This window comes from Scomber scombrus, chromosome 17 (assembly GCF_963691925.1).
Source record: "Scomber scombrus chromosome 17, fScoSco1.1, whole genome shotgun sequence".
Classification (NCBI taxonomy): domain Eukaryota; kingdom Metazoa; phylum Chordata; class Actinopteri; order Scombriformes; family Scombridae; genus Scomber; species Scomber scombrus.
This window is the reverse complement of record NC_084986.1, coordinates 11,395,536-11,423,415: the sequence shown is the minus strand read 5'-3', so window position 1 is coordinate 11,423,415 and position 27,880 is coordinate 11,395,536. Positions and strand designations below refer to the sequence as shown.

General features: G+C 38.8%; 1 protein-coding gene across 3 annotated transcripts; it reads right to left on the bottom strand.

Moving 5' to 3' along the window:
- Positions 1-316: 316 nt before the first annotated feature.
- On the bottom strand, positions 317-26,637 carry ppp2r5cb (protein phosphatase 2, regulatory subunit B', gamma b). Of its 3 annotated transcripts, none has more exons than XM_062436923.1 (16): positions 26,557-26,637; positions 25,962-26,021; positions 21,664-21,829; positions 8,997-9,196; positions 5,220-5,330; positions 5,008-5,100; positions 4,783-4,913; positions 4,621-4,680; positions 4,293-4,401; positions 4,107-4,160; positions 3,222-3,392; positions 2,966-3,093; positions 2,754-2,855; positions 2,149-2,221; positions 1,359-1,475; positions 317-461 (listed from the first exon to the last, which is right to left on the bottom strand). In XM_062436923.1, exons 1-16 carry the CDS (start codon positions 26,581-26,583, stop codon positions 327-329), a joined length of 1,737 nt encoding a protein of 578 aa, XP_062292907.1. In that variant the 5' UTR covers positions 26,584-26,637; the 3' UTR covers positions 317-326. The 3 variants fall into 3 exon arrangements, with proteins under 3 accessions (XP_062292907.1, XP_062292908.1, XP_062292909.1); XM_062436924.1 differs by having other exon boundaries at positions 21,664-21,826; positions 26,557-26,636; XM_062436925.1 differs by lacking the exons at positions 21,664-21,829; positions 25,962-26,021; positions 26,557-26,637 and adding an exon at positions 13,815-13,975.
- Positions 26,638-27,880: the final 1,243 nt, after the last annotated feature.

The window sequence follows — 27,880 nt, the reverse complement described above, 5'->3', positions numbered from 1 at the left end:
GACACGTTCGGGGCACGGTGCATGTCGTGGTCATGCAGGACCGTCCAGCACCACACACATCTCTGCTGGACAAACAGCAACGTGAGGGAAAGGGACAGTGTGACGGGGTGGGGGTGTCAGTAAGGACAGAGCACCGCTTGTCCTGACAGGCTTAGATGTGCGGCTTTAGACATTTTCTGTGTCAGGTGGAGGTGGGACTGTTCAGTTCTGTGTTGTGCTGGACTGCACTGAGATACCAGAGTTCGGTTGTGCTGGCCTCTGCGGGCCTGTGTGGTTCCATTGTGGATGCTGCTGCTGCTGGTTTACGGTGGATCTGGGGTGGTCTCTTAGTGACCGTCGTGCGTTGTCATAATTTCCTCGGCTCTCCGGTGCAACTCCAGAGCTGTGACAGTGGAGATGTCCTTGGGGAGCTCCGATTTCCTCCGCATCAATGGGCGCTCTCTACGCTGATTTCTCTCGATCTAAGCACATAGAGGAAGTGGGACAGACGGGATGAATAACATGCAGCACATGCAACTTCTGCACAGTACAGTACTGCGTATGATAAGGAAATAATTGCATGGCATGAATAAAAACCAACGTGAGAAAAAATCATTATGCGACATTCAAACTGTGCAAAGGAACACATTTATTTGCAAAGGTGAGCAAATTATTTTGAGGCAAAAAGACGTAATCCTTAAATTTTTCTGCTCTGTCATTTGTTCCACTTAAAGGATGGTAGACAGCTTGGCTGGTACTTTGTGAATTGGAAGACCCATGTGTGTTAGCGCTGAATAAGCATCTTGGCAGAATCAATTATTCAAAGGGCAGAGTGGAGGAGACTGCTTTTCATCCAAATGTGTAACAAGACCTGAAATATCCTGAAATGTGTCAGCTACAAAAGACACTTAACTTGGGAAAAATCGTTTAAAGCCTTATTACATAGTGTGATTATTAAAAAAAACATAAGTAAACTTTAAAATAAAAATGTACATAATTGACTTAAAACTAAAATATCAATCAGTAGATATAAAATTGGCCTACAATAATTTGTAGTAAGGGATATTTAAACTTAGAACACCATAAAACATCTGTAAGAGGGCACAAAGACACAATTTAAGCTGTTTTGTAAGCACTTCATCAAATTAGAGACATGATGCAGCTTCCAATATTTATTATAGACAAATCTTCATTGTGTTAGAAAGACTTCTGATGTGTAAACTGAAGCAAAAATATATAAAAATAAAAGTAAAGATGTCTTCTCCTCGATTAACAAAAGATGTTAGTGGGCAAGCGTCTTTACACACAGCCCTCACAACACCTACCTCATACAAACATGCATATTTACTGCTATCTGACACAGATTCTCCATGCCTTACCTGTGTGGCCTCCTCCTCTACTGTTTTCTTTAGCAAGTTGACGTCTTCTAGCAGTGGCCCGTCCGTCTCCATGTCCATCGGACTGCCTGAGCCTATCGAGTCGACGTACACCAGAAACTGCAAGAGGACAAGAGAAGAGGAGGAAAGGTTATAAAGTATCATTGATATGACTTTTCTAGCATGTACAGAATTTAAGGACCATTTAGCTGGTTTTCTACCTTATCTCTTCGATAAGCTATTTGAATTAAGGATATAATGTGAAAAATGCCTGCAGTCCACTGTCACTGGGCCACAGCTGCAAAATCTGTTGTTCCTGTGGCACCAGCGCCGTCTTTTGGCATGTACAGTGACATAGTTGGGGGCAAGGAAGATCTACAGGCTATTTCAGCTTGGATTTCTAGTCTCATCTGGATAGCCAGCTTGCTTGCATTGCAAACTAGCTATGTTTCCAACAGTGAAGATGGCATTGCAAAATATGAGTGCAGAGGATGTTGTGGACAAGGATTCATTTTGCAGTGTTTTGACTGACTCGGATATTTATCCCTATTTTTTCGAGCCAGAGTGGGTTTAAAGTGTCAGAACCTCACACGCAATGCATCCTGGTACATGTAGGGCACCGCCATTAAAGCTCCACAAGCAGGACATTTGAGCTTTCTCAGTCAATATCACACAAAAGGATTTAATTGCTTTAATTGACTGCATTTATCACCACCACTGATTGGACATGCACAGAAAACATGGCAGATAAGCACTGGCCAAGTAGGAATTGTGTTAAAATCTCTTTGCTCACCTGCGGGTTTGACTTTGCTAGATTCTCAATCTTGATCCATGCCTCTTCTCTCTCTTTCCATTTGGCTTTCTCTCTGAGACACAAAACAAAACAGGACACAGTCATTAGAGGCAGCTTCAAAAGGAAACAATTACTCCAAGATACAGTGCCATCATGCATCTGTTATAACGAAAGCATTTCAGGAGTTTGTGGTCCAGTTTACTCAGTCGGTGTACTCATTTTCTTTAAGCATGTTTTATGTGTTTGGTCATTTTTTCCATTTCCCAGTGGGACATGTGTAACAGTGTAAGACCAAGATTAACACCAACAAGAAGACTAAGACAACAATAAGACCAAGAGAGGCATAGCTACACTGGAAATAAGATGTGCTATCTCATTGTCAGGCAAGAAATGAGAGCAAACAAAACAACAAATTAGGTCCTGGCATGCAAGGTCCATCATTAACAGATAAGGACATGGAAGGAAGTGTTTTTTCCATTTATTTTTTGATATTTAAGCTCTAACAACAAACCAATAATGTGTTTTATGTCACAAAAAGACAAAAACACAGAATGTAAACACATACAAACATATCAGTTAGCAGCACCAACAGATCTGTGTCTTACTTGCTTTTCTCTGCCCTGAACTGTTGGGTGCAGTCATCAAACAGCTTCTGGTTCATCTCCATAAAGAGCTTCAGAGCGTTGTAGATCAATCCGTGGATCGTCCTGCAAACACACACAAACACACACACATTACCACGGGTCACTTGATTTATGTACTTGGTATCATCACAACCCATCATCAGACAGAGAATGAACAAGTGTTGTTGACTCACTTGTTCCAGTGGGTCTTGGAGTTGCGGTAGAGGGCTGGGAACATGATGGGCAGGATCTTAGCAGCGTTGTCACTGATCAGACTCATGATGTACTCATTGTTCCAGTAGTACAGAGCTCGCTCTGCCACCTGACAGCACATTATAACAAGGTTACATGTGTACACAGAAAACTTTTAATGGAAAAAAAAGAAATACTCAGATACCAAGATTACTGCTGCACATGTTTACAACAAACATACTATATAATATGTCAGACCTGAAAGTGTGGGCTGGACACGCATTTGGCCAGCTGTCTGAAGAGGGGCTCCATAACTTTGACGAACTCTGAAGGCTCAATGACGTCCAGGATCTCCTCCAGTTCATTGAGAAACATAACTTCTTTTGGACTGTGGGTCTTTGGCCAGTACTTTAACAAAGCCATCACCGTCTGCACACACAGGACAACAGGCTTATTTAAGAACAATATTTGTCCCAACTGTTGATAATAGAAGCTAACTTTTTAAAGAAAAGTTTAGTTATTTACTGCACAGGAAGCAAATCTTTCTATAAATCTTTCTTTTAATCACATTTTATCTTTTAATTAAAATGATTCAGTTGCATTTCCTCTGGGCTTCATTAAGATTTGAATAAAGAACCACGCAGGCAATCCTAAAGAAATAAAAGAATCAAGAGTGAATGAAGAATAAAAGAGTGCTCTGTCTGACAGAGCAGCACCAACAGTGAGTGCTCAGTCTGTCTCTGTGGCCACTGGCTAGACAGGGATTTTATATTGGTTTATATGAAACATTACCATGCAGAAACCTTCATCAGGTCATGTGGGAAAGTCTATTCATGAGGGCTTGGAAGAAAGCATTTTGACGCTAAAACACACTTACTACGACCAACATTTTAATTTTCAGATTTGAATGAATATGGGACACTAATGTAAAGCTAAAAAAAAAACCTCATATACAACATATTTCTGGTGGTCACCAAAATATACTGCACATGAGCAGTTGAAAAGTCATAGTACAACTCAGCATACTAATGAAATATCAAAGAGTAGACGCAGACATTAACTAATCTAGAGCAGGTGGGATGTTTAGGTATAATTCAATCAACAATATTAATAACATAACAACATCAATAAATCTAATCTTACCGGTTCTGTGAGGGTGCTATCCTTCTCTAAGAACTGTACCACACAGTAGGCCAGCTGAGAGAGAGAAAGACAACATAATGTTACCACTTCCAACACAACTGCAGCATTATAAACACTGATGTTAAATCGTCTTGTTTATTGCAGAGAAAAGTGTGACATGATATTTCAGACTGACAGAGTGGTTACCTGTGGGTGATAAACGCTAAGAGATTTGACTTTGTGTAAAGGCAGCAGAACTTTCAGCAGGAAAATCTTGTGCTCTTCTTTCAATGGTAATGCAAATCCATTGATTATACTGTAAAGAGAGAGGAGGCTATTAGGAAAATCGGTGGTACAGTTATACTTATGAGCTTGACTCAAACTCACTCTAGAAACACCAGAAAGGTAAAACAAGGACTATACCTATTTATATCAATACAAGTGTCAAATTAATCTTTTTACAACTGCAAACTGTATTCAGATACACATAAAGCAAAAATATATTTTGTGGTTTCACCTCTCAGGAAAACCTTACCTGCCTAATATTTCCAGTAATTCAGCTATTCCATTATGATGTTCAGTCTCATAAATGAACCTGAAAAACAGCAACAGCAGAAACATGATAGTAGTACTTTAAACAAAATACCGTCCATCAGTCACAAACACACTCATGTACACAACTTAACCACGCGCTTACCTATAAAATATGTTGTTAATCTGTTTCCTAATGTATGCTCGCAGGCCCAGGAACTTGCCATATATGCGATGCAGAGTAGTCTTTAAAAAATCTCTTTCCCTTGGGTCTTCACTGTCGAACAGTTCTAGGAGCTGTGCATAAAAAAAGGTTATTAAGACATCAAATAGAAAGAACATCTTAGGTTTTTATCATTATATATTATAACATTTATTACAATGTCTTTACCTGCATTACAAACTTCTGGTCAATATACTTTTTGGCTACGTTTGGTTGAAAGTCAGGCGACTCTAAGAACCGTAGGAAGAATTCATAGACGAGCTGTGAAAGAAAAGCAGATGTTTAAAAACTCAAGAGTAACAGGATTTATAATCATCAGCTTGTAGACAACAAGCAATATTTTTTCGAAGAGCGTGAGTGTATGTGTGTGTGCTGTGCACCTGTAGATGTGGCCATGCAGCCTCTAGCGTGGGCTCATCTTCCTCTGGGTCAAACTCAGCACCCGTGGGGTTTGATGATGGCGGCAACGCCCTAAACATATTCACAGCAAACTGTGGACAGACAGAGAAAGGCAGATCAATCCACTGATGATTCACAGATTTTCAGTATTCATGATATCATGCTTCAAATACAGACACAGATGTAAAGAAATATAAAATATACATAACAGAAAATTCTCTTTAGTCTGTTAACCAACAACTCAATGTGCCTCAAAAAGGGAGAAAAGAAATCAAGTAATCTGACAACATTTACTGTGGCTTAACATGAAGACTTCAGAGTTCATTTTACTGATGAAATCCAAAGAAACAAATTCCAAACAAATGAAGATCAATGAGACCAATAAAAAGAATAAACTATTTGAAATACAACAATGTTAACATGAAAATACAAAATACAAAATTCTGCCTCCATCAACCAGTCAACCATGTCTGTCCATAATATTTGTAGCAAAGACTTTTAATGAACTTAATAAAAAGGTATTTAGTGTATTTTACTTGTATGTATAAACCAATAAAGCGGATTCTGATTAAACACACAATTGTAGCCATGACAGTAGATGATGCTTCAGATATAGATGTTGCTCCAAATAAGCTACTAAGTCTAAAAAATGCATGCTTCACACTCATCTTCAACCTGGTAAATAGTAAATGGACTGTACTTATATAGTGCTTTTTCTAGTCTTTCGACCATTAAAGTGCTTTTACACTACATGTCACATTCACACACACGATTCATACACTGATGGTAGCGGCTGCCATGCAAGGTGCCAACCTGCTCATCAGGAGGAAGCTGACTTTCACTCATACATTCATACACCATTAGCTCAGGCATCAGGAGCAATCTTGGGGTTAAATATCTTTCCCAAGGACGATCCGCTCTACCACCTGAGCCACAGTCGCTCCAATACGGCAGCACTCAAGATCTCTACAATCACCACAGTTTTAAGGTGGACACCAAGATTAGTGTGACTAGTTCAGGATCTGACCAAAAGGGCCATCTGGTCACAATCTCCCCCTCTGTTCCTGAGTTGAATAATGGTCATGAAAGTGTTTTTGAAGAACATTATAATGTCATAGTCAATTTTTACCTTTGACCTTTTGGATATAAAATGTAATCACTTCATAAATTTATACTATTTCAACTTTGTGTAAAACTTCACCATAATCAGTGTATAAATTCTTGACTGATTGTAATCGGTGGACGTTTGTGACAAATTTAAAATTCCCTCCAGGTGTTCATGAGATATCACATTCACAAGGATGGGACGGACAAACATATACCGCACAAAAAAACGTCTTAATGTATGTCCGGCTATTGTTGCTCTCAACAGGTGACTGAGCATCCTAAGTGTGTATTTTAGTGAACACACCTCCTTTTACCCACAATCTGTATTGACATACAAACACCTTTTCTATAGTGCACAGAAACAGCTGCTATTGCCAAACCCTTGTAAATATTAGCTCTGGCTGTAAAGGTTGTCTACTCTACCTGTCACTTTGACAACCAACGCTTGCTTCGAAAACAAATCTGACAGCTGAAATAATGAAGCTGATGGAGAAACTCTGAAATCCATCAGCCGCAGTATTTGACAAGCAAAGTTGTTCATCATCAATCACTTATCACACAATATTATCTCTAATAATCAAAAAGCTGTGTGAGGCAATTAATTATCAAACAAACCTCATTGCAATTCTGTTGAGGACTGAATCAAAATGGACTAAATTAGTTATGCTGGCTGTTTTCCTACAGTACAATAGTAATAAATACTGGTACAATGTTCTGCTGCCTATGCAAACTGCTTCATCATCAGATTTTAGTTTGTCAAATTTACATTTACCTTATCTTAACCCATCTTAATAATCTGTCTTTAAAGTGTTAAATAAGAAAAATATATTATTTTCTTAAAATGAAACAAGAAAGAATGGTGCCACTTGCAATACCATTCCTCTGTCTGAGAAGGATCCATCTATTTTCCCTCCAAATCTCACTTTCCAGAAAGCGCCTCCAGCGTTTAGCTGGCCAGAGGTCAAAACACACTCACTCACCATCATGTTTATATTCTTAGTAGAAACCATTTCTTTCTTCCCCCCCAGAGAGAGACGGGACTAACAACAACTGCTGTCGTGTCATCCAAAGTTCTGCGAAAATATTGTTTCTAAAGCTTCAACGCTGAGGCATCAAACATGTCCTGAAAGTGCTCATGGGTGGAAATAATGTGTACAGCCTTAACATAAGAATACACTCTCTATGGCTATAGAGGAGTTTGTCATGTCAATCTCCACACTTTGATGATGAAAGCCATCAGTGGACTTCAAAGAGTCCTTGTCTTTAAGGGGGCAAGGGGAAGGGGCTGCCTGGAATAAGGGCATATTTTCATGCTGATTTGGCAGCTCGGTTGCATTTTCTGCTGCATTGATCAAATAAAGCCACGACAAGGAGGATGGGGGTAAATTTGCACCTTGATCAGCTGCAGTTTACCATGTGGCATTGAGGCAGGGCTTTGATTAACATCAAAGGCTTTTTTAAATTTGGCTTGGGAGAGCGTACCTGGCACCGTGAACACATCCAGGCCACAACCTGAGAGGGACCAATCTCTAATAAATATACAGTAGGAGCTGAATTACAGCCAAAAGCCCCACTGAATGGGACTGTTTCAGCAATCTTCAGGCAAACACCACTAAGTGACCACTTTAGGGAAACAAAAATAAATGGATCACTTGCTGGCTTATCAATGATTGAAAGAATAACAGAGTTAAGTTTTTGTGACATGGATCTTTGGGTTGAAACTGAGGTCAGTGGTGCTCATGTGAGTTTCCTATGACTCAGTCAAGAGCCAAAAAAAGTCTAAATAGGTCCAAAAACAGAATTGAATTAATTTAGTGATGTACATTGGAGGCTTCAAAGCTTCCAAGAACTGAACGGACGATAAAAGAAAACTCATCTCACCTCAGTAAGACATGACAACTCATGAAAATGTAACTGAGGAATTTATGCACGTTAAAATAAGACACTAGTAGAAATGCACAATATGTTTCATGGAGTTTTATAATATTTATATTATTATATCAAATAGGCTAACCCCTGCATCATAAGCCCATTTCATCCATTATGACGACTATGGCTGCTAACTTACTTATTTACCTTTCATTTGTAGGCTAACAGCAATAGTATGAATAATGGCACAAGAACTTTGAGAAATCACGGCTATTTTGGGAATGTTTAATGCACATTTTATGATGCTATCTGATATGCAATGACACAAAAATCCCATCATGATAGTGCTCTATGCAGGGCCAAAGAGAAACTTGCAAATGATGATTTTTATTATCAACTCGTCAATAAATGTTAAATTCTATACGATTCTTGCTTTTACTACGTTTAGATGAAAAAGTGCTGCATTGAAAAATGTACTTCATTCATTAATAAGAAGATATGTATGTGAGTTAAATCCCTAGACAGAAAACAAAAACAAACTATCAGATATTTGAGCACCTGCCTAAAAAAATCAATGATATAAAGATATTTTTGAGAATTTAAACTGATTGCAAAGTCATGTAATGGGGTATTGAAACCAACACGTAACCACAGGGTGTAATAAATAAAAGAGGCCACATGTTGCTTTAGAGAGCTGTTGTTGTTGTTGTTGTTGTTGTTGTTGTTGTTGTTGTTGTTGTTGTTGTCGTTGTTGTGCTCATTCACAAAAATATTATACTGACCATGTGAACCACCTCTGGGTAGATGGGTTCGGTGATGACATTCCTGTTGTGGGTAATGTACTCCACCATCTCGCTCAGCGCCGCCCGTTTCACCTCCTTCCATTTCAGGTCGCTCAGTGGGTCCGACACAAAATCGAAGAGTACGCAGCACTGCCGCAACTTCTGGATGAAGAGCTTCTCCTGCTCTGCAGGGGGAACATCTAGCAGACAGACAGAAAGGGAAGGAAGGTGGGAATTAACAGGTCAGCCATGTGTGAAGATTAATTTTTGTTCTCCTTCATCAATGAACAGACACAAACTCTTCATAGGACAGAATATTAATCCTTCATATCGCCTGAGAGAGCAGCTGTGCAATTATTCACTCAAGGTGATAGCTTTGTCTGTGAAGCCGCCATGGAACAACATGTTATTATCACACACTGTGAACTGGCAAAACAATCACTCACTGATCAAGTATCAAGTACATCACATCATCCGACTGGCAGCTGAAAGGTTATAGCTACAATGAAGAAGTAAAGTCTCAGGGCTAAAAAAGGGAATTGTTGCTTCTTTATTTTAAGCACTTTAAAAGGACAAGTCGTTCAAAAAATTTCCCGAAACACCATACAAGACTAAAACAAAAACAAAACTATGATCGAGAGAAAAAGTAATGCAACAGAATGAGTCACAGAAAAATCACAGAAGTTAGTTCAAGCTTACTTGAGCGTTTTTAAACAATGCAGTAGTGTATTTAGATTACTAAATCTCTGCTCCACTAGTGCAGTTAAGGACTTGTATGGTTTGAATCTTGGTTCATTACTACAGTAATCATTGTCATAAATCAGTATTAAAATCTTTTTCTTTTTTCTTCCCCCATCCTCTCTCTAGAATAGCCACTGATAATTTGTTTCAAAGCTTCGCGAGGTATTTGGGTTCATTATAGCTTGACTTCACTTGAAGACTTCATAAATCAATATAGTCTTCTTTTTTTTTTTTGGGTAACTTGTGCAAAATTACTGTCAATGAGCCAACATCTGTTCTGTGCCAGCGTGCATGCATCATTATCACAGCTGTGTCATATAAATCAACCGACGCCAAGTTTTAAAAAATCTGCAAAATACAGAGATTTACCTGGCAGTGATGGGCTGAATCAGCATTGTGTGAGCTAATTTGGCAACAGACAGATGTTCATTTATATGTAAAAGTTATTCTATTTCTAATTATATAAACAAATCATTAATACTATAATAATAGCGTGTTAGATAGGTTTTGAGCAAAGGAGCATTTTTCTGCAACTCTCAGATTCTTTGATAGTCAGAGTCAACAGCAAGGAGCACAGCAGCTAAATAAAGATGCACCAGAGATTTTTGTTCAGCACTTTGGAACAGTTACAAGTCTACTCCCACAGGACCTGAAGGGCTTTCCCAAGTTGTACATCAAAATGTTTCAGAGCCATATTCAGGTTTAAGGCCATGTGGTGTTTCATAAACAAGTAAAAGAACTTTAAACGTATGTGCGCTCTCTCTCTCTCTCTCTCTCTCTCTTTCTCTCTGGTTCTTGTCAAAGCTCAGGCAGCAGCAGAGTCTGACTGAAATCAGTCTATGTATTGCTCCAAGAGAGATGTAATAATCATACACACAGCAATGGGACATGCCGACACAAACTGTTAGAAATGACACAAGCTGTAGAGAAACAGCTTGTCCTGTAAATAATGTTTCATTAGTTTGTCAGATTGTTTCGATACAAAATGTTCCCTCAAAACCAAAAAGCATTGCGACGGTGCTCATTAGTGACTTAACACAAAATGTCACCTTTATAAAGCACACCTGTGGGGCAGCATTAATTCGTTCGTCACATCTATGATTTTTGAGCCAGTCTCGTCTCCACATTAACAATCTACATGTGTACATCACCATGGTGACCCTAGGCAGAGACAGGACTTTGGACCAGGGGGGTGACCGCTGCTTAATCAGAGATGCATGCAAGCTGCTTCTGTGCTGGAGTCATACGCGGCTGATTTGCTCAGACAAACAGACCTCGTAAAAAATGTGGAGAATACAGACAAAAATAAACAAAATAAACACCAAATGAATCAACACCTTTTCTACAGCACAACATTTATTTAAAAGATGCAAAAAGTTGATTTTGGTGTCTTCAGGTAATCCATTTTCTGTAGTGAAACATGATGTTCTTGCTACATTTAAGAAAAGATAATATATTCACTGGAGGAGTACATCACACAACCCCAACTATACAGAAAGCTTGCACGAAACTTTAACCACAAACAAACCACCAGCAACAAACCAAAAACAACCACCCTGTATTCATCAGTTCTTCTACAGGTACTAATACTTAACGTGGGAACAGATACTTACATATTTACAGATATAGTTTGAACACTCCAGTTATCAGAAACATAATACAGAAAAATAACAAGTCTCTTGCTGATATTATGGGTAAAGTTTTGTTGACTATTTAAAAATAATGAGACAAAGTATCAGCTATCAGATTTATCTCAAAACATGCAAAATTGCAATGAAGAAATTGCAGACACAAAAATGTCTAATTATTAGATTTGCAGCATTTTCAGAGCAGCCCTCTTTTGCATATTGCATGTACGGCATACAGAAGCAGCTGGTGAAAGGTGTAATTACTCAGCACTGGTATGGAAATAATCAATTTAAGTCAATTCGTAGAGATCCTGCACTGTTGGTTGTCCAGACTCCCACACAGGCTGGAACCTGAACCTGGGTCTGGCGGCACCATCAGATGGACTTTCCCTACTCCTCTACGTTTTTGAGTCACAGCAGATCAGCGCTGCTAAGTATTCACAACACTGTAACCTGTGTGCTACCTGTAAATGATGTCATTTATACTTTTTGATTTCTTTAACCACAAATATTATACATGGATCACTCCCAAAAAAATACTAGAGTTTCTTGAGGTGGTGGTTGAGGTGTAACATTACTTATTCTTACTGAGCTTAAATCAGCCGTTAGAACTTCTTCAGGGTTTGCTTGTGAAGTATAATACCTCGAAAAAAATGGAGGAGTCAAGCCAACTTCTTATAAAACACTTTTGTGGCTATATACAGACTCTGTGAAGAATAGTGAGAATACTCTAAGTAGCTCTGCAGTAACATCAGTCCCTCTATCCAGTCTACTAGCCACAAACAAAATCTAATCGACTGCATCAAAAGGTCAAACAGCTGGCAATTTGCTTTACTCCTGAGCTTCGGCTACCACATCCGCAGAGAACCCTAATGGGGATCTGTTCAATGTTTCTGTGCTGTGTTTATGTAAGAAACACTGAATTATATATTCTTCTATTCTGTGTTCTTTTCCAAGAAGCTGCATTTTTTTTGTAAACTGTGGAGCAGCTGCAACAGGAGTCACATAACAATTTTTGGGGGAAAACTTCCTACTTCCTTCGGCGTCAATTACTGTGTTATCGGCCCTGCCTGCTCCCTCTTTAGCAGCTCTGTAATGTCAAACTGGACACACACACACACACACACACACACACACACACACACACACACACACACACACACACACACACACACACACACACACACACACACACACACACACACACACACACACACACACACACACACACACACAGAGGAAGCTCTTCAAGTTTATTAAGTAATCGAAGGATAATAGGTCATTTTAAGTTAAATCCAGGACCTCATCTCATCCCCTGAGTGTCAATAGGTCTACCAGCTCCAGTTACACAACAGCACTAGGGTTTCTGAACAGACCTAAAATATTAAGAGACATGCTGTGCCACTGAAGACTACACACACAGGCTTCTCTGCATGGATGGGAAAATAACCTTTACTCATCTGAAGGCTCCAGCTTGCACACAGGAAACCGGTTGCGGACAAAAAAGATTGCTCCGAGGTACAAATCCTGAATCACACAATGTTAAGTTTGGCACCGGTAGAAACTGCTTTGTACATACTAAAACCAATATAAATGTATAAATGTTGACAGGCATCTATCAGCTGATATTTGGCCACCATAAATCAAATTATTTTAATCATCATGTAGTATTTAACACCTCACAAGTCACAACATAAGACTAACATTTTGGTGCTAGTAGCGAGTGTCTGTTACAAATGCTTCATGTTTGCATGTACATGTTGCAAGTTTGATTGCAGAAAATAATAATGCAATATACAAAAGAAAGATTAGCCTTGAACTGGTGACACTGCAGCATTTATACAGGAAGCTTTCGTCTAGTGATAGTTTCTGTTTTCCCTGCTTAGTCTGATACAGTTTAAAATGCTGCATGTCTGTGTGCTGAGACAGTAACTCAGAAGCCTGCTGGACATCCAGCAAAAAAACAAGTAGTAGTATTTCATCTTGTCAAGTGACACCAGATACTCAGGTACAGCACAATACAGACACAAACACACCAACAACAAGCTTTGACCTCACTTCCTATGACATCAGCAGTCTTGATGGGGGGATGGGAGACTCAAAAACTAGCACTCCTTACTCTCTCGCCCTCCCTCCTTCCCTGCTGAGGCTAAACTATGCGATGCCTTCGCAAAAAAACCTTCCTCGTTTGACACACAAACACAATCCCGCACTTCCTCTTCCAAAACTACTCCTGCCACCAACCGGTAAGAGGATAAGCACACTCAGTCTTTTGCAGGAACTTTTTCAGAAAAGTCAGCTGACGCAAAGATTTCCTGCTCTCTACGGCGTTATGATTCGCAGCTGCAGTTACTGAATGGCAACAACATTCTTGCCCATCTCCCCCTTGAAACACACACACACACACACACACACAGCAGTACAGGAGGCAAATTTCCTACTCTCTCACCTCTAAAATGCATGAGGGCCACAGGCTGGAAAGGCCCATTGGAGCTCGGTGCATCCAGAACCATCCCACTGGCAGCTCTAGTACATGCCAACATCAGTGAGCTGAGGCAGGAGACAGGGGAGAAGAGGGCAGCCCAGGCTAAGGCGAGGAGCCAGCCTCCATTTTAGCACGAACACTCAGAGCAGAAAATGAAGCTCCCCTGCTGCTGGAGGGAACCAGCTAGTTAGTGATGTCATCCCCCACAGCAGCCGCCTGGTTGGCTGGCCGCACTCACATGGGCTGGCTGTCAGAATAAATAAACATGAGGGAAGGGATTGGCTGGTGGGCTGAAGGGGGGAAGGGGGTGGGTTTGTTGCTGTGACTGGAGCAAGAGACAGCTACATCTGTCGAGAGTTTAAAAAAAAAAAAAAAAACTACAGATCTGGACGACTCGATCGGTTCAGCTCGTCAAGAAAAGTATAGAAATAAAAAGGAGGAGGAAATAAACACTGCTGACCAACATGCAGGCTGTTTGTCATTTCTCATTCACAGCTTTACACCCAGCAACAAACCTCAAAGCCACTCTCGAAATAACAACTTTGAACACTCAAGAGCAACGCAAGTTTAATATGTTGAAAATAACACATCTATAACCACAAGTCTTAAACATGTAAGCCACATGAAAAAGTGCAGACAGTGATGAGAATTTCACTTTAATATAAAAAAAGCACCTGAACGTAACAGGTGAGCTAGAAACCTACTGCTTAGTTTGTGCAAGATAACAGACTGTCTGACACTGCTCATCAGATAAAAGCCCTTTTTTTTTTTTAACTTCTACAACCGTCTGTGTCTGTGCATATGTGCTTGTGTTTTTTTTGCATGACAGATGGCTCTCAGCCTGAGCCCAGGTGTATGTGACAGAAACAGGAAGGCAGGAAGTCTCAATGTGAGCAACACAGGATGTGCATATGCAGTGAGCAGCACTCTGTCTGTCTCCACAGCGCTGGGGACAAAACCTTGCACTGTAAGGGCTGTACAGGAAAAGGGCGAATCTACAGTCATGCAGACAGCTCAAGGCAATAAAATGAGACTTTTGTCTGATTAAACAAGTCCTTCAAATAGAGATAAGACATATTCATAAATAAATATCAAGCAAGTAACAAGATAATTCTTGCATTGCTCTACAAATCCTTTAACCATTGCACCCAGTTAGGCAGAAGGGTTGAGTCATAATGTGCATCTAGACATTGCACAGTCATGGCAAACTACATAAAATCACTTAATCACCAAACCCCAAGTGTACACTATGTGCCATCATGCTGCAAGGATGGTGAGAAGTAGGGGCAGAGGCACAATGGTTTCCACGAATGCCTTCTGCCTCTTCAACTTAGTAAGTTTATCTGTGTAGTACAGTTCAACAACAAGGCAATTTAAACTGCTTTACATTTAAAAAAGGCATCAAGACGATGTAAAAGCAACATGAGGTACATAAAAAGGCATTTAAATACAATTAAAAAGAGTCAAATTAAAATAAAGACAAGCTAAAATAGAAAGTTACAGTGTAGTAAGGTATTAATCTAAAGGCAGCGGCAAACAGAAAAGTCTTCAGCCTTGATTTAAAAGAACTTGAGAGTTTAAGCAGACGTGCATTTTTCTGGGAGTTTGTTCCAGTTATGTGGTGCACAAAAACTGAACGCTGCTTTTCCATGTTTAGTTTTGACTCTGGGGACAGAAAGCAGAGCTGTCCCAGATGACCTGAGAGGCCAGGATAGTTCATAACACAGCAGAAGATCAGATATGTATTTTGGCCCTAAACCAATCAGAGTTTCATACACCAAACAGCAGTACTTATTAATAAATCAATTCTTTGAGCAGTCTTTTTACATGGATAAACAGCTAAATCTTTTTTGCACAAAAGACGTTGCTGTACAATCATAGCGATGCGATTCAGGTCCAACCTCCTCCATGTGAACACCAACTTTATGTAATATGTTTGGGAATAATAAAAAAAAAAAGCTCTATCTGCTGCGTCTTTAGAGAGCACATCTGTTGTATCACGTAAGAACGTGTCACAGCTCCTCCCTGTGGTTTGTACTTCTGCTTTGGAGGTGTTGGTGCGGTTCGATAGGAGATATAACATTAGCCTGGAGCATCTAACTCTGCCTGTGTCGGCTAGTATAGCTGCTAATCCCCTACTAAGCGTTAATTTCTCATATATATGCATGATATAGATTGAGTGCAGAACTGGGCTTTATTTTTTAGTTAGTCTACACTTGAAATCATAAAAACTGATGCTAGAGCTAACCTTTCCTTGAAATTGTGGACTTCAAACTTTAAAAAATAAAATAAAATCTAGACAAGAGAAAGAGAAAGAGAAAGTCTGACTGTCTGACTGACTGACTGACTGACTGACTGTTAACACTGAGGGTCTAGTCAGAGTGTATAAAGGGCTCTTTTCTTGTCATTCTGCTACCGAGTCATGAGGCAACCCCCAATCTGAAGATCTGTTGTTCTGACCAAGACAAGACAACGCTAAACACACCCACTCATTACAGATACTCTCCAAATGCTTCTTTGGCACGTGCATTCATCAGGCTTGAGCTTTTCGCTGTGTCTGTGCTATTTCTGGCAGTGGAGAGAGAGTGAACTAATGAGGCATCATGAGTCTGTCCGGGATGGGATGGAGAGCTTGCTTGTGTTATAGCTTTAAAGCTTTCTCTAAATTCACTGTTGGGTGCTTCATGTAAGTAAAAAGGGTCTGCTGATCTTCACGTCGCAATGCCGTGGTTTGCTGTAATACGCCGTAAGGCTCGAATCTATTTGGAGGAACAGACCCATCTTCACAGTTGAGGGGACACGCTCTTTTAAACGGCAGCAGGAATTTAATTTCTCCTTTAGCAGCTTCCAAGGACAAAAATGTAGCTGTAACTGTATTTTAGATTCATTTTTATTCATCTGCTTACTTATGAGTGATTTATTCAAATTAGTGAAGTCATGTTCATTATTGCTGCTCTGTATTACTTTAACATAGAGTGAAGAAATAAAGGGGCAGCTCAGATTCTCAGCTGCTATTGCTAATTTCATGTTGAGACTCGGCCAATCACAATCAAAAATGTAAAATGTGTTCAAGTACAAACACCTGTGACCACATGACTGCTGGCAGAATACACTCACTAGAAATTAACACAAATGGTGCCACTGTGTTACTAACGGACAGTTTATCATAATTGTAGCCACTTTTAATTTGGGTGATTCTAGCTAGTGGCAAGAGGGTTGGACTGTGTGTGTCTGTGTCTGTAAATGAATATGTATTAGTTTTCATATACAGTGGCCTATTGTGGATTACAGATTAACTACCTCCTTACCTATCATGCAATTTTAAACTGATAGCTGTGCTTTCAACTCTCTACAATCAGACAAAAATGAGAGTGAGATTAACACAAAAATCTTCTTGGGTGGGTACAAACCTTCCTCAGCAGGCCAAGCAGATAATGGGACTAATGCATGAAATGTTTTGGGTTAATTTACGAAATCTTTCCTTTTATTCAGTCTGATGAATGCCACCTGTTCATAAGGGGATGCACCTTACTTACTACGTATTCATCATTAGCATAATTGACAACTCTTCAACTGCAATATACGGCTAAATATAGATATGTTTCACTTCAATTGTGTAAAATTTTCATTCACAAAAATTGTGTAAAAAGAATTTCACACCACGGATTTTCAAGTCCTGCTGCCAGAAGTCAGCAGACAAAATCACAACAAATTCGCCAGTGCCAGTGTCAGTATTCAAGTGTACAAGTGACCTGAAAAAGTTACAAAATAGTTATAGCTGAACTACAACGATGCATCATTACAGCAGCGCTGTACTGTGACAGAAATAAATATGGAATATGTAGTCTGATATGAAGTTAGATACTAAAAACGTCTTGCTATAGCACAGTGGCCCATGACTAATATGAGAGGCAGTCAAGTGGGAAGTGACAGTCACAGAGATATTAGACGAGAGAATATTAAAGCATTCAGTAGGTGGTGTTACACTGTTGTAACAGGACAGAAACCTGCATTAAGATGCGGAGGAAACAGTTGTAAGTGAGAGAATTTTTCTAACAAGTATTAAAATGTGCTGAAATATGCCAATAAAAATCATAACATCTCCAAAACATCTCACAGTAAATTGGCAAAACATGATGATGATGATAATACAGTGAACAGAATATTAATTATACATTAGGTTTGTCTTAATTATATATTTTACTTGAGTTAATTTCACTATCATATTTTAACACCATCTTCAATCAAATTAAGGCAAAATTATTTCAGGTCAAATTAGTGTTTTTTTCAGTGGAAAATGGCACACTGTCTCTACAAGACTGGACGACTTGAAAATGTCGATTTTACCAAAGAAAACATTTTAAATATGATGAAATTGGTACAATGTCACAAATTCTCTTGAAGTTCTTGTAACATGCAAGAATGAATCTGTCAGTACAGAAAGTTCTTGCATGAAGCTCAGTGAATTTGCATTTGAAATGCTGTTACTTTAACATTTGCATCTCTTTTGATTTTTTATGACTGCTGTTTTTCATTTTATGTGTATATCTATGAGCAGAATCATGCAACAAAAAAGAAAAAGTCTTTACTGTCCTAAAATCACTGCACGTAATTTCCTGCATCTAAAGCTTAATTAAAACTTGTGAGTTTTGTTTATTTATTTTTTTTTTATATTTTTATGTAAGATGTGTGACTGGGGAATTCACTCTCATAAGGGTGTAGAAGGCTTTTCCTCTACCACAAACACCTGTGTGCTGTAGAGGAAATCCTTCCCTAAAACCTGCTGGAGGAGGATGTGGATCTTCCTCATCTTGCTTTCTGTATCTGTCGACTGTATTAAAATAAATATCTGTGTCAGTGATCTTAACAGTGTTCCTGTATAAGAGGTTTGCCGATGCTGATACCGTTGCCTTGACATACTGGTTTGATACACGTTAAGCAAAAGCGATCACACGCTCACTGTTTCAAGCAAACAACGTTGCACACTCTTTTTGTCATGTTGTGTAATCTGTAGTGCCTGATGCAATATGGAGATTGTTTCCTGAAATCTTTAGTATTTCTTGAAATGACAGCTGCAGTAGAAACTACCTTTTTTTTTTTATATCTTTCTCTTGGTGGGAAACATGTCGGCAAATTCTACATGTTGATTGGCCTATTAAACTTCTACACACAACCACTATGAAATAATCTGCAAAAACGTATTAACAATATTAATAAGAAACTATTTCACCTCCCCCAATTAGTTTTGTTTGTTTTGTATAACCATAATATCAGGTGCAGGTTATATCATTACTGTCTACAAAATGTTTGGTTCTACTGAACCAACATTAACTCAAATATTTCCCACTCTAACCAGCAGATGGCAACAAACCCTGAGAGAAGGAGAGATGCTTCATGCAGGATAGCTCATGCTTTAAATGAGAACACATACAGAGGCAACAACTGTTGTTCTGAGCTTCTTGGCAAACACGTTTACACTTATAATTAGACAAACAGGCAGCTGTGGTGCATATACCTCCTGTTTATAAACTGCAGTCAAGACAATCTCCAACAACCACTTATTCAAAACACACATTTCTTGATTTATGTATTTTGGTCGTCCCTTTTGACAAACATATAGGCAAAAGCAGCAGCTCACTATAGGTGGCCTTCAACAGGAAGCATTTAAACTGCTGTGCTACTGTGTGCTTGGACATTTAAAATTAGCTCCAGAGAAGCAACACATAAAGACTTTGTATCGGGGGCAGCTTCAAGGGAATAGCCTGCTTACGGTCAGGGTTTTTCAGTCTCGCCTCAACCTTGTGGCTCTGCAGGACAGGCTCTCGGACATGTGTTTCCATCAGGAGGTGGTGAACATGCCTGGAATGAAAACAGGCCAAGCAAGGAGCCTGTTTGGACAGGACTAAGTGATAACATCTACCGGGCCACTTTGGGATAATGTTTTGCAGAATGTTATCGAAGCTCTCAATAGGGTGTATGTGAAGTGAGCAGCTTTATCAGAAATGAAGGTGCACTTATTAGTTTCTTGACACAGTACGTGGGTAATGGCTAAGATAATATTACTGGTACATATAAAATAAACTCCTTCATGTGTTTGTTAATTCTAATCTCACAGAAAAGTCTAAATGGTGAACAAATGGCACACAATAACAAAACTGCAGCTGTTGCTTAAAGTCCCAGATAGTTACTCCACTTTGTCCTATTACTCAAGTCCTGCAAAGACAGAAATAACATTTGTAAACTCTCCCAAAAGAGGAATTCTGCCTTTGCTCTAGTGTGTAATAGCCAGATGCTCACTGACTGCAAGGCAAGTATTCAGACTTAAAGAGTGAGAAGAAAAACAAAACCAAGCCATTCTTTTCTAGGAAAAAGTATTTATATATAAGTATTATGAATGCAATCCACCTCTTTACGAAACAAGATGATATTCAACAGAAATCTGGTTTATGACAGCTCCATACTCTTCATAATAATTTAATTTGTATCGCACTTTTCATTCAGAGAGAAACTTGAAGTACTACAGTATCAGTAACCCACAACATAAAATCAGAAGAATGTATTTTCCTCTGAAGCCAGGCAAAACCTACCAACATCAAAACTTTCTCAGAGCTCTTGTTTAGCTTATTAAAATGTATGATCAAGATGGGAAAGTTCAGTTTCCTCCTAAAAGGCTTTTAACTTTCTTCAATGACAACACTAGATTGATTTTTTCCTCCATTTCTCTTATGTTTTGATCATTTCCAGACACAGAAATGTTTCGACTTCATATTTTGCACTGATAAGCAACCTTTTATTGCATTGCACAGAGCAATTGTCTCTCTTGCCATCTTTTTTTTTTTCCACCACCAGCGCCAGAATCATTTTTTTAAACGTGTATTTGTACATTTAATAAATAACTTTTAAGGCAGTTATGTAGTTGTTGTTTTTTTTCAGTACAACACCAAGGCAGATAACTATTTTCAATACGCTGGGGAAAGGCCGGGGACAGCGTTGTTCTGTGTATTCATGCATGCAGACAAACAAACATGCATGGACAATACACCCAGAGGCTTAACAGCAGTGACCACTTCTTGATTTTCCATCTGATGCTATGCTGGCACTGGGCTTTGACATTAAACGTCAGTATTTTTGCAAAGATCTGCCCAAAAATACAACCTTTTCTACCAGGGGGACGAGGGGCACAGGAAAAGTAGAATAGCTGACAGACATTTCTTATCTAGTCACTGGCAACATCCTGAAACACAAGGACCATGGAATTAAAGCTTTATCTCTGGATTACCACTAAATATAGACGCTTGGGTTAAATCCAGCGCAAAGTCCATGCCATGTACGTCCTCTGTTTGTTTCCATGTATTGCATAATGTCATACTCGCCTCAGCTATTAAAATTAGGGTGATGCAGCAGGGGGGATGTTTGTGGACGTTCAGCATGGACACAGTGAGTGAATAACTGAGTGTGTATTTGTAAGCATTCACGTCTGTGAACTCTCTGCTTATCTGTGTCAAGATTACAGGCATTTCTTACATATTACAACACAAGCAGGCAACCCATGTCTTTATTTACCCCGTACAAAAGGAACATTATGCTCTATATAAAGCTTCTGGGTAATTTATGATATTAAATTCAGGCTTCAAAATGTTTTTAATTCATCATTTTTGCCAATAAAGTTTATTAAATGTATCTACATGGTACTTTTGTATATGTATATACTGTATGTGTATACAGCAGCTCCAAAACCAACTCTGGAGTACTGGGTAGTTAGGTCATTATGTGATTAGGTGAAAGGATTTTGGGTTGTTGTACAGGTAAATACCTTTGAAGGCAGGCAGTTTCTGCAGCTCCCTGTTGTTGCTCAAGCTGAAGCGAGAGGAGCTCTGCCTCTTGTCCTTTTTGACAGGTGTCTGGGAACCTGGCTGCTTCCCCTTTAGCAGCTGAGTGGTAGGAGGAACACTGTTGCTAGTCTTCCTGTTAGAGCCCTGCTAAAAGAACAGAGAAACCGCATGTAAGTTACAGTGATGCAGAACAAGCACATGCGTGACAGGCTCTATAGTGGTGCACAAAGTGTGAAAGACAGGGCGATTACCTCCTTAGGAATCTGATAGAAGTGCAAGACTGTAACCACCAACAAAGCACTCTGAATACCATATGTTAGATGGGTACGTCATCTTTTACTCAACAAGATAGTCTCTTTTATCATGTATCTAAGGTCACAACTCACACGGATACTATATATAGTAATACATTTGTGAGCTATAATTTGACACTGAAAAAAATCTAACTATTAGGGTTTTCTTAGCTTCAAATCACACACCCCAGGTGTGGGTCAACAGATGTGATAAAAGCCAGATCTGGGTCTACAGAATGTGTCAAGTTTCTCACAGCTGGCTCCACCTTCCTGGAGGGATCCACACACACACACACACACACACACACACACACACACACACACACACACACACACACACACACACACACACACACACACACACACACACACACACACACACACACACACACACACACACACACACACACACACAGCTGTGAGGCTGTATCAGTCTGAGTCACATGGGATTTATCAAATTCATTTAAGACCCAGCTCAAGTTGGCCACAGTCTGCAGAACTACAAGACAGGAGCTTAGAAACTGGGCCACGAGCAAGCTGTCTAGTGAAGTGACCTACACTAAATATTCATGTAATACAAAGATAACTCTTCTTCTGGTCAGCTCATGAACCCCAGTGAAGCAGAATCTGTCATCTATGATTTTCTAATGAGGCCCTCCTATGTATTATATACATATGCTCTACTACGAGACAAAAGGAGAGGCACGGGAGTGACACAACAACAGCTCACAGTGCAGCAATTTCAATTAGACACAAGGTTGTTGCATTAGTAGATCTGTTGCATGGATGCTGACACACCGCAGCGAGCAGGATTATTACTCAAAAGGTGGACACAACTTAGGGAAACAAAGAATTCATTAGGTTGACTGGGTTCAAATCTCTTGACTCAGTCTGGCTAATAATGGTTTCATCTTAACTGGGATCCAAAATTAGGAAACTGATATCCTATTTAAGATTTAATATTGACAAGTGTGTAATTTTATGTTACAAAGCACTAGACTGTGAAAAACAGCAGCCACTGAAATCATATTATAAAAGTTTTATGAAACTACAATAAAAAACTAAAAAACAGGTGGTAAACAGACCGTACAGCATGAATATTATGTCTGTAGTAAGCTAAAAGAGCACCTTTTGCTTTTCAAACAGCTGTCTGCTCTCATTCCAGAAATGACAATGAAAAGCCTTCATTTCTTTAAAGAATGAAGGAAGTTGAAATATTTCCATAATGGCTCAGCGATGTTTAGACATACCGATTGTAGAGGTCAATGAGGAAGTCCGAGTTATTATCTGTGTTTGTTGAATTAGTTAACAAGTGCAATTTATCTTGGAAAAAAAGGGAAATTCATGACAGAGAGAGCAGACTATTTAATGTGCACCTGGCCCCGATGCACGCTGGTATTCTTATTCAAACACAGTATATGACCATACAACGCAATAATCTGACGCAATGATTCACACCAGATGCCTTTGCTCTTACACGACCAACACAGTGTTTAACACTTCAGAACGTGGAAACAGGGGGTCGCCTTTGACTTTTCCAGATGTGACCCAATCCATATGCAAGCAAAAACAATCGAAGGCAAGCTGACCACGTTACTGTTTTTTTCCCCCATTGATTTATTACACACCTTCACAGTTTAGGTAGATTAATGCATTGGATTTTGATACAAATGGTTTCCAAAAGGCAATTTTATTTCAAATCCCAATCCTGTGATGCTCAACACATTTTTTTGTTGACATTATGGCAGAGATATTGAATCTAGTGCTACAGCAAACAATTACACTCATTATCGATTGATTCTGCTGGTTATTTTTTCAATTAATTAATTGTGTAATCCATAAAATGTCTGCAAACATATAATAAAAAACTCTTGACATCCTCAAATACCTTGTTTTTTTCCTGACCAACAGTCCAAAACTCAACAATATTTGTATTACTATCCTCTATGACAAAGAAATGCTGCCACTCCTCATATATGGAGCTGCAACTAAAGGATGTTTGGCTTTTACGCTTGAAAATAGGGCTGGGTATCGATACTCGATATCTTTAAGGTATCAACCGAAATAAAGTGATTCCAAGTAGTATCGAAACGTCTCCCGTCAAACGATACCTGCAATCAATCCTTTTTGCACCCAGAGCTAGAAAATATGATTGTTTGTATAGACTTCTTCACAGCCAATCGACGCAAGCGTTCTTCAATTTAATGCGACGTGATTGTCTGAAAATCTTAATAATTTAAAGTCTTGACTTACAGTAATTAGATTTTTACATGCATTTGTGTAAAAATCTAATTATTTATATGTGGAGGAGTGCTAGCATTTTATGTCATTTAATGCTTCTATGCACTTGATGGGTATTAAATGAATTACTTCATTGGTATCAGTATCACTTTAAGGGTACTTGGACTGGTACTAAAATCATCATTTTTTAACGATACCCAGCCCTATTTGAAAAGTCACAGAAACAATCAATTATATAGTTCCTGATTAATCATTGCCCATTTTTGTGACGCAAAGACTACCAGTCTTCTTTGCCAGTGCATTATTTTTCATTTATGACATATTTTGTCAGATGTTGAAGACTGTTCTATTTCCCACATTGAACTGTCAACATAATAAATCATCTATTTTGAATCTATAACAATTGCACAATTGTTCAGATGAGGTCAATCTGGTTTCTGTGGAACTCTACTGATTGCCTCATGGATTATGGGTAGTAAAGTAGTTTAACAATAGCATTGTATGTACAAAGACTAGCACTGACACTAACTTCAAGTATGTTTAAATAAATATCATCAAGGAGCTGGAAAGTATAATAATATGAATAAACTGTATTATTTATGAGCTTAGTATGACCAGTCTATGATCCAAATGGAAGAGTGGTCTGATCAGCCGGTACCCGAAACTTCAAGTAATTTAGCACCAGGTTAACAACAAACGGCCGCATGAGTCATGAGAGTGCTACAATCCAGTCCTGTAAATGAACAGCTCCACTCACCAAGAGAGACAGGCTATCCAACCAAAGATCTGCAGCATGTTACCCTAGCACGAGATACTGATTTAGAAGGGTTCAGCTGTAATTCTACTTATTAAGTGGCCTTGCACAATTGGCTCATCAACCAAGCATATACATAAAACATCTAAACCTTTAATTATTTTCTTTTTTAATTTCTCTACTGCACAAAATTGCAAATGCCACCTCACCAGCGGGGCATACTAACATGTCTCACAATGGTCTGAACATCAATACTTGGTGACTTCTCTACAACAGACAATAAGAGCAGCTGTGATGATCAAGGAGACATAACCCGACATCACTATACCTCAAAACGTGACCGCACCAAATGAGTTATCCTATTAAATTATTCTGACCTCTCTGCTACTAAACCAATATGTTCAATAAATCATGAGGCCAAAATTGAAGCAAGCTTTTGTCCCTCCACTCCACGGTTGGTCTTCTGTTCTCACTACGCCCCTCGCCTCATTTGCTACTTGACAGGCGCACCCACCCAAGACACACACACTCACCACCTGTCACTATCACAGGAATGGGTCATACCAGGCAGGGCCCAGCACATGTCAACAGAAGTGAGGGTTCACTTGAGGGCTCTCTGTGGAAAAACTACAAGCAAGAGGAAGCACTGGAGCAAAAACTACAGCCTTGTACCAACACCCCTATCACTGTTTCAAATAAAATTACAAATATTAGCCATATCTTAAGCTAAATCACATATTTAAACTATGAAAAGTATGTGATACAATATTGTGTGGCCATATCACTCTTGATTTCTCTTCATATTTTGTATGGTTTACTGGTTTAAGGGCATTATCTGATCCCATCTAAGCATAGGCCTTTAACTGCAATGCATACTACTATAACGGGGCCCATTTATTTTCAAACAGATACTGTCATATGAACTTCTGTGTCAGACAAAGTCGTCCTGTCTTCCAGGAAATCTCTTAGAGGGTGTCCTGGGTTAGCCTACCTCATGCTCTGAATTCTCCTGCCCTCCACTCTTGCCAACTTTACCAGACTTAGGGGACTCCTGGAAAAGAAAAGAAAAAACTTTAAGTACTTAAAGTGAATGAGACATTAGCAGATAAGGAGGTTGACAACACATGTATGTAAGCAGACTACCAGTAAATGCTGACATGCTCAAATCCTAGCCAATTATAGCACGCCTGCTCACCTAATGTTAGTTTACTGTTTGACTGTCTGCTGCTAGCTAACGTTACTAAATATTCGGCAGCCGGATTTCACCTTTAATAATGAAACGAGAAATGAGTGCTTACAATTAAAGCTAAAAACACGCCCGTATCGTCCAGCAAAACGTATTCATTCAAGCTATATGCTGTGCTGTCTCACTTCTGGATAACGGTGCTTCATTTAAATGAACCGACTGCTAACATGTTGGCAGGATAACGGCTAAGTTAGCTGCTGCTGATAATTGCAAAGGTTGGCTAACATTAAACGTGATGGGACGCTAGGTTACTATCATTAAGTAAACTGAACTGCAACCCCCTTCTTAAAACTTTACCCACAACCTCTTTAAAATCCCTTTGGCGTATTCTGAAACTCACCTTGTCTTTTTTCGTTTTATTCGGCATTGTACACACACGTAGCCGCCCTTGCTCCCCTCTCGAATACTCCACACAACCAAAACCTTGACAACTCTCAGGGCACCACACACTGCAGGTCGTGTCTACATGGTAACGCTAGATATGTAAAACTCTCGCGAGGTTTTCTTGAGAATTTTTTATAACTTATCAAAATAATTATGTTTCATGATGCGACAACGCTTTTAATTATGGTCTTTTTAGATTCAAGGCACAAAAACACCTCATTTGGGTTAAGAAAATATCATATTTAGGGTAAAAATTATCACTCTCGCGAGATATTTCGCAAATCTAGGGTTACCATTTAGGCAGACTGCAAGGCGGTTCATCCTGTCCTCGGCGTGTGATTGGCTGCTGTCAGTCAGCTGACTCTTACGTCTCAGAATGACACACTCATCATTGGAAGGCACTAAGCGCCCCCTGCTGTTGACATGCGATATTACAACACAACCATGCAGTACCAGGGGTGTCAAACTCATTTTAGTTCAGGGGCCACATACAGCCCAATTTGAATAAATAAATAAATGTGACCGTAACTGCACTGATCTCATCAAATTCAAATCTCTTCTCAAAACCCACCTTTTTAAATCCGCTTTTAATGTTTGATAGTTTTGTTGTTTTCTTTTATTTGTTTTGTTTGATTCTGTAAAGCATCTTTGAGCATTGTTAAAAGCGCTCTATTAAATAAATGTAGTATTATTATTATTATTATTATTATTATTATTATTATTATTATTATTATTATTATTATTATTATTATATATTAAAACGTTACTATAATAAACTATCTATTTACTAAACAGATGAACAGCCTGAGATGTTTTAAGAAAAATGAGTGCAATTTAACCATATTATGTCTCTATTATTATGTTACTTACAATTATGTCTCTCTTTTACAGATTATTTTGCACAGAAGCTGATGATAGACAACATTTTGTACAATGTTCAATATATGAATGTTTCAAATATGACCACAATATTATATCATTATTATTACTATTATAAATATTATTATTATTATTATTATTGTTGTTGTTGTTGTTGTTGTTGTTGTTGTTATTGTTATTATTATTATTATTATTATTATTATTATTATTATTATTATAATTATTATTATTATTATTATTATTATTATTAGCAGAACAATTGAATTTTTTTTTTTTTTTTTTTCAATTTTCATACTTTGCAAAGTTATCCCGTGGGCTGAATTGGACCCTTTGGTGGGCCGGTTCTGGCACACCATATATTTGACACCCTTTAAATGGTGCATCCATGGTTTCAACACATA

Excerpts from the sequence above, each read along its gene's own strand:
- ppp2r5cb (XM_062436923.1), bottom strand. The coding sequence starts at position 26,583 with ATGCCGAATAAAACGAAAAAAGACAAG. Across the intron at positions 5,331-8,996 it reads ACCCAGAGGTGGTTCACATG|TTTGCTGTGAATATGTTTAG; the intron begins GTCAGTATAATA and ends GTCTGTCCACAG. Across the intron at positions 4,681-4,782 it reads ATTAACAACATATTTTATAG|GTTCATTTATGAGACTGAAC; the intron begins GTAAGCGCGTGG and ends GCTGTTTTTCAG.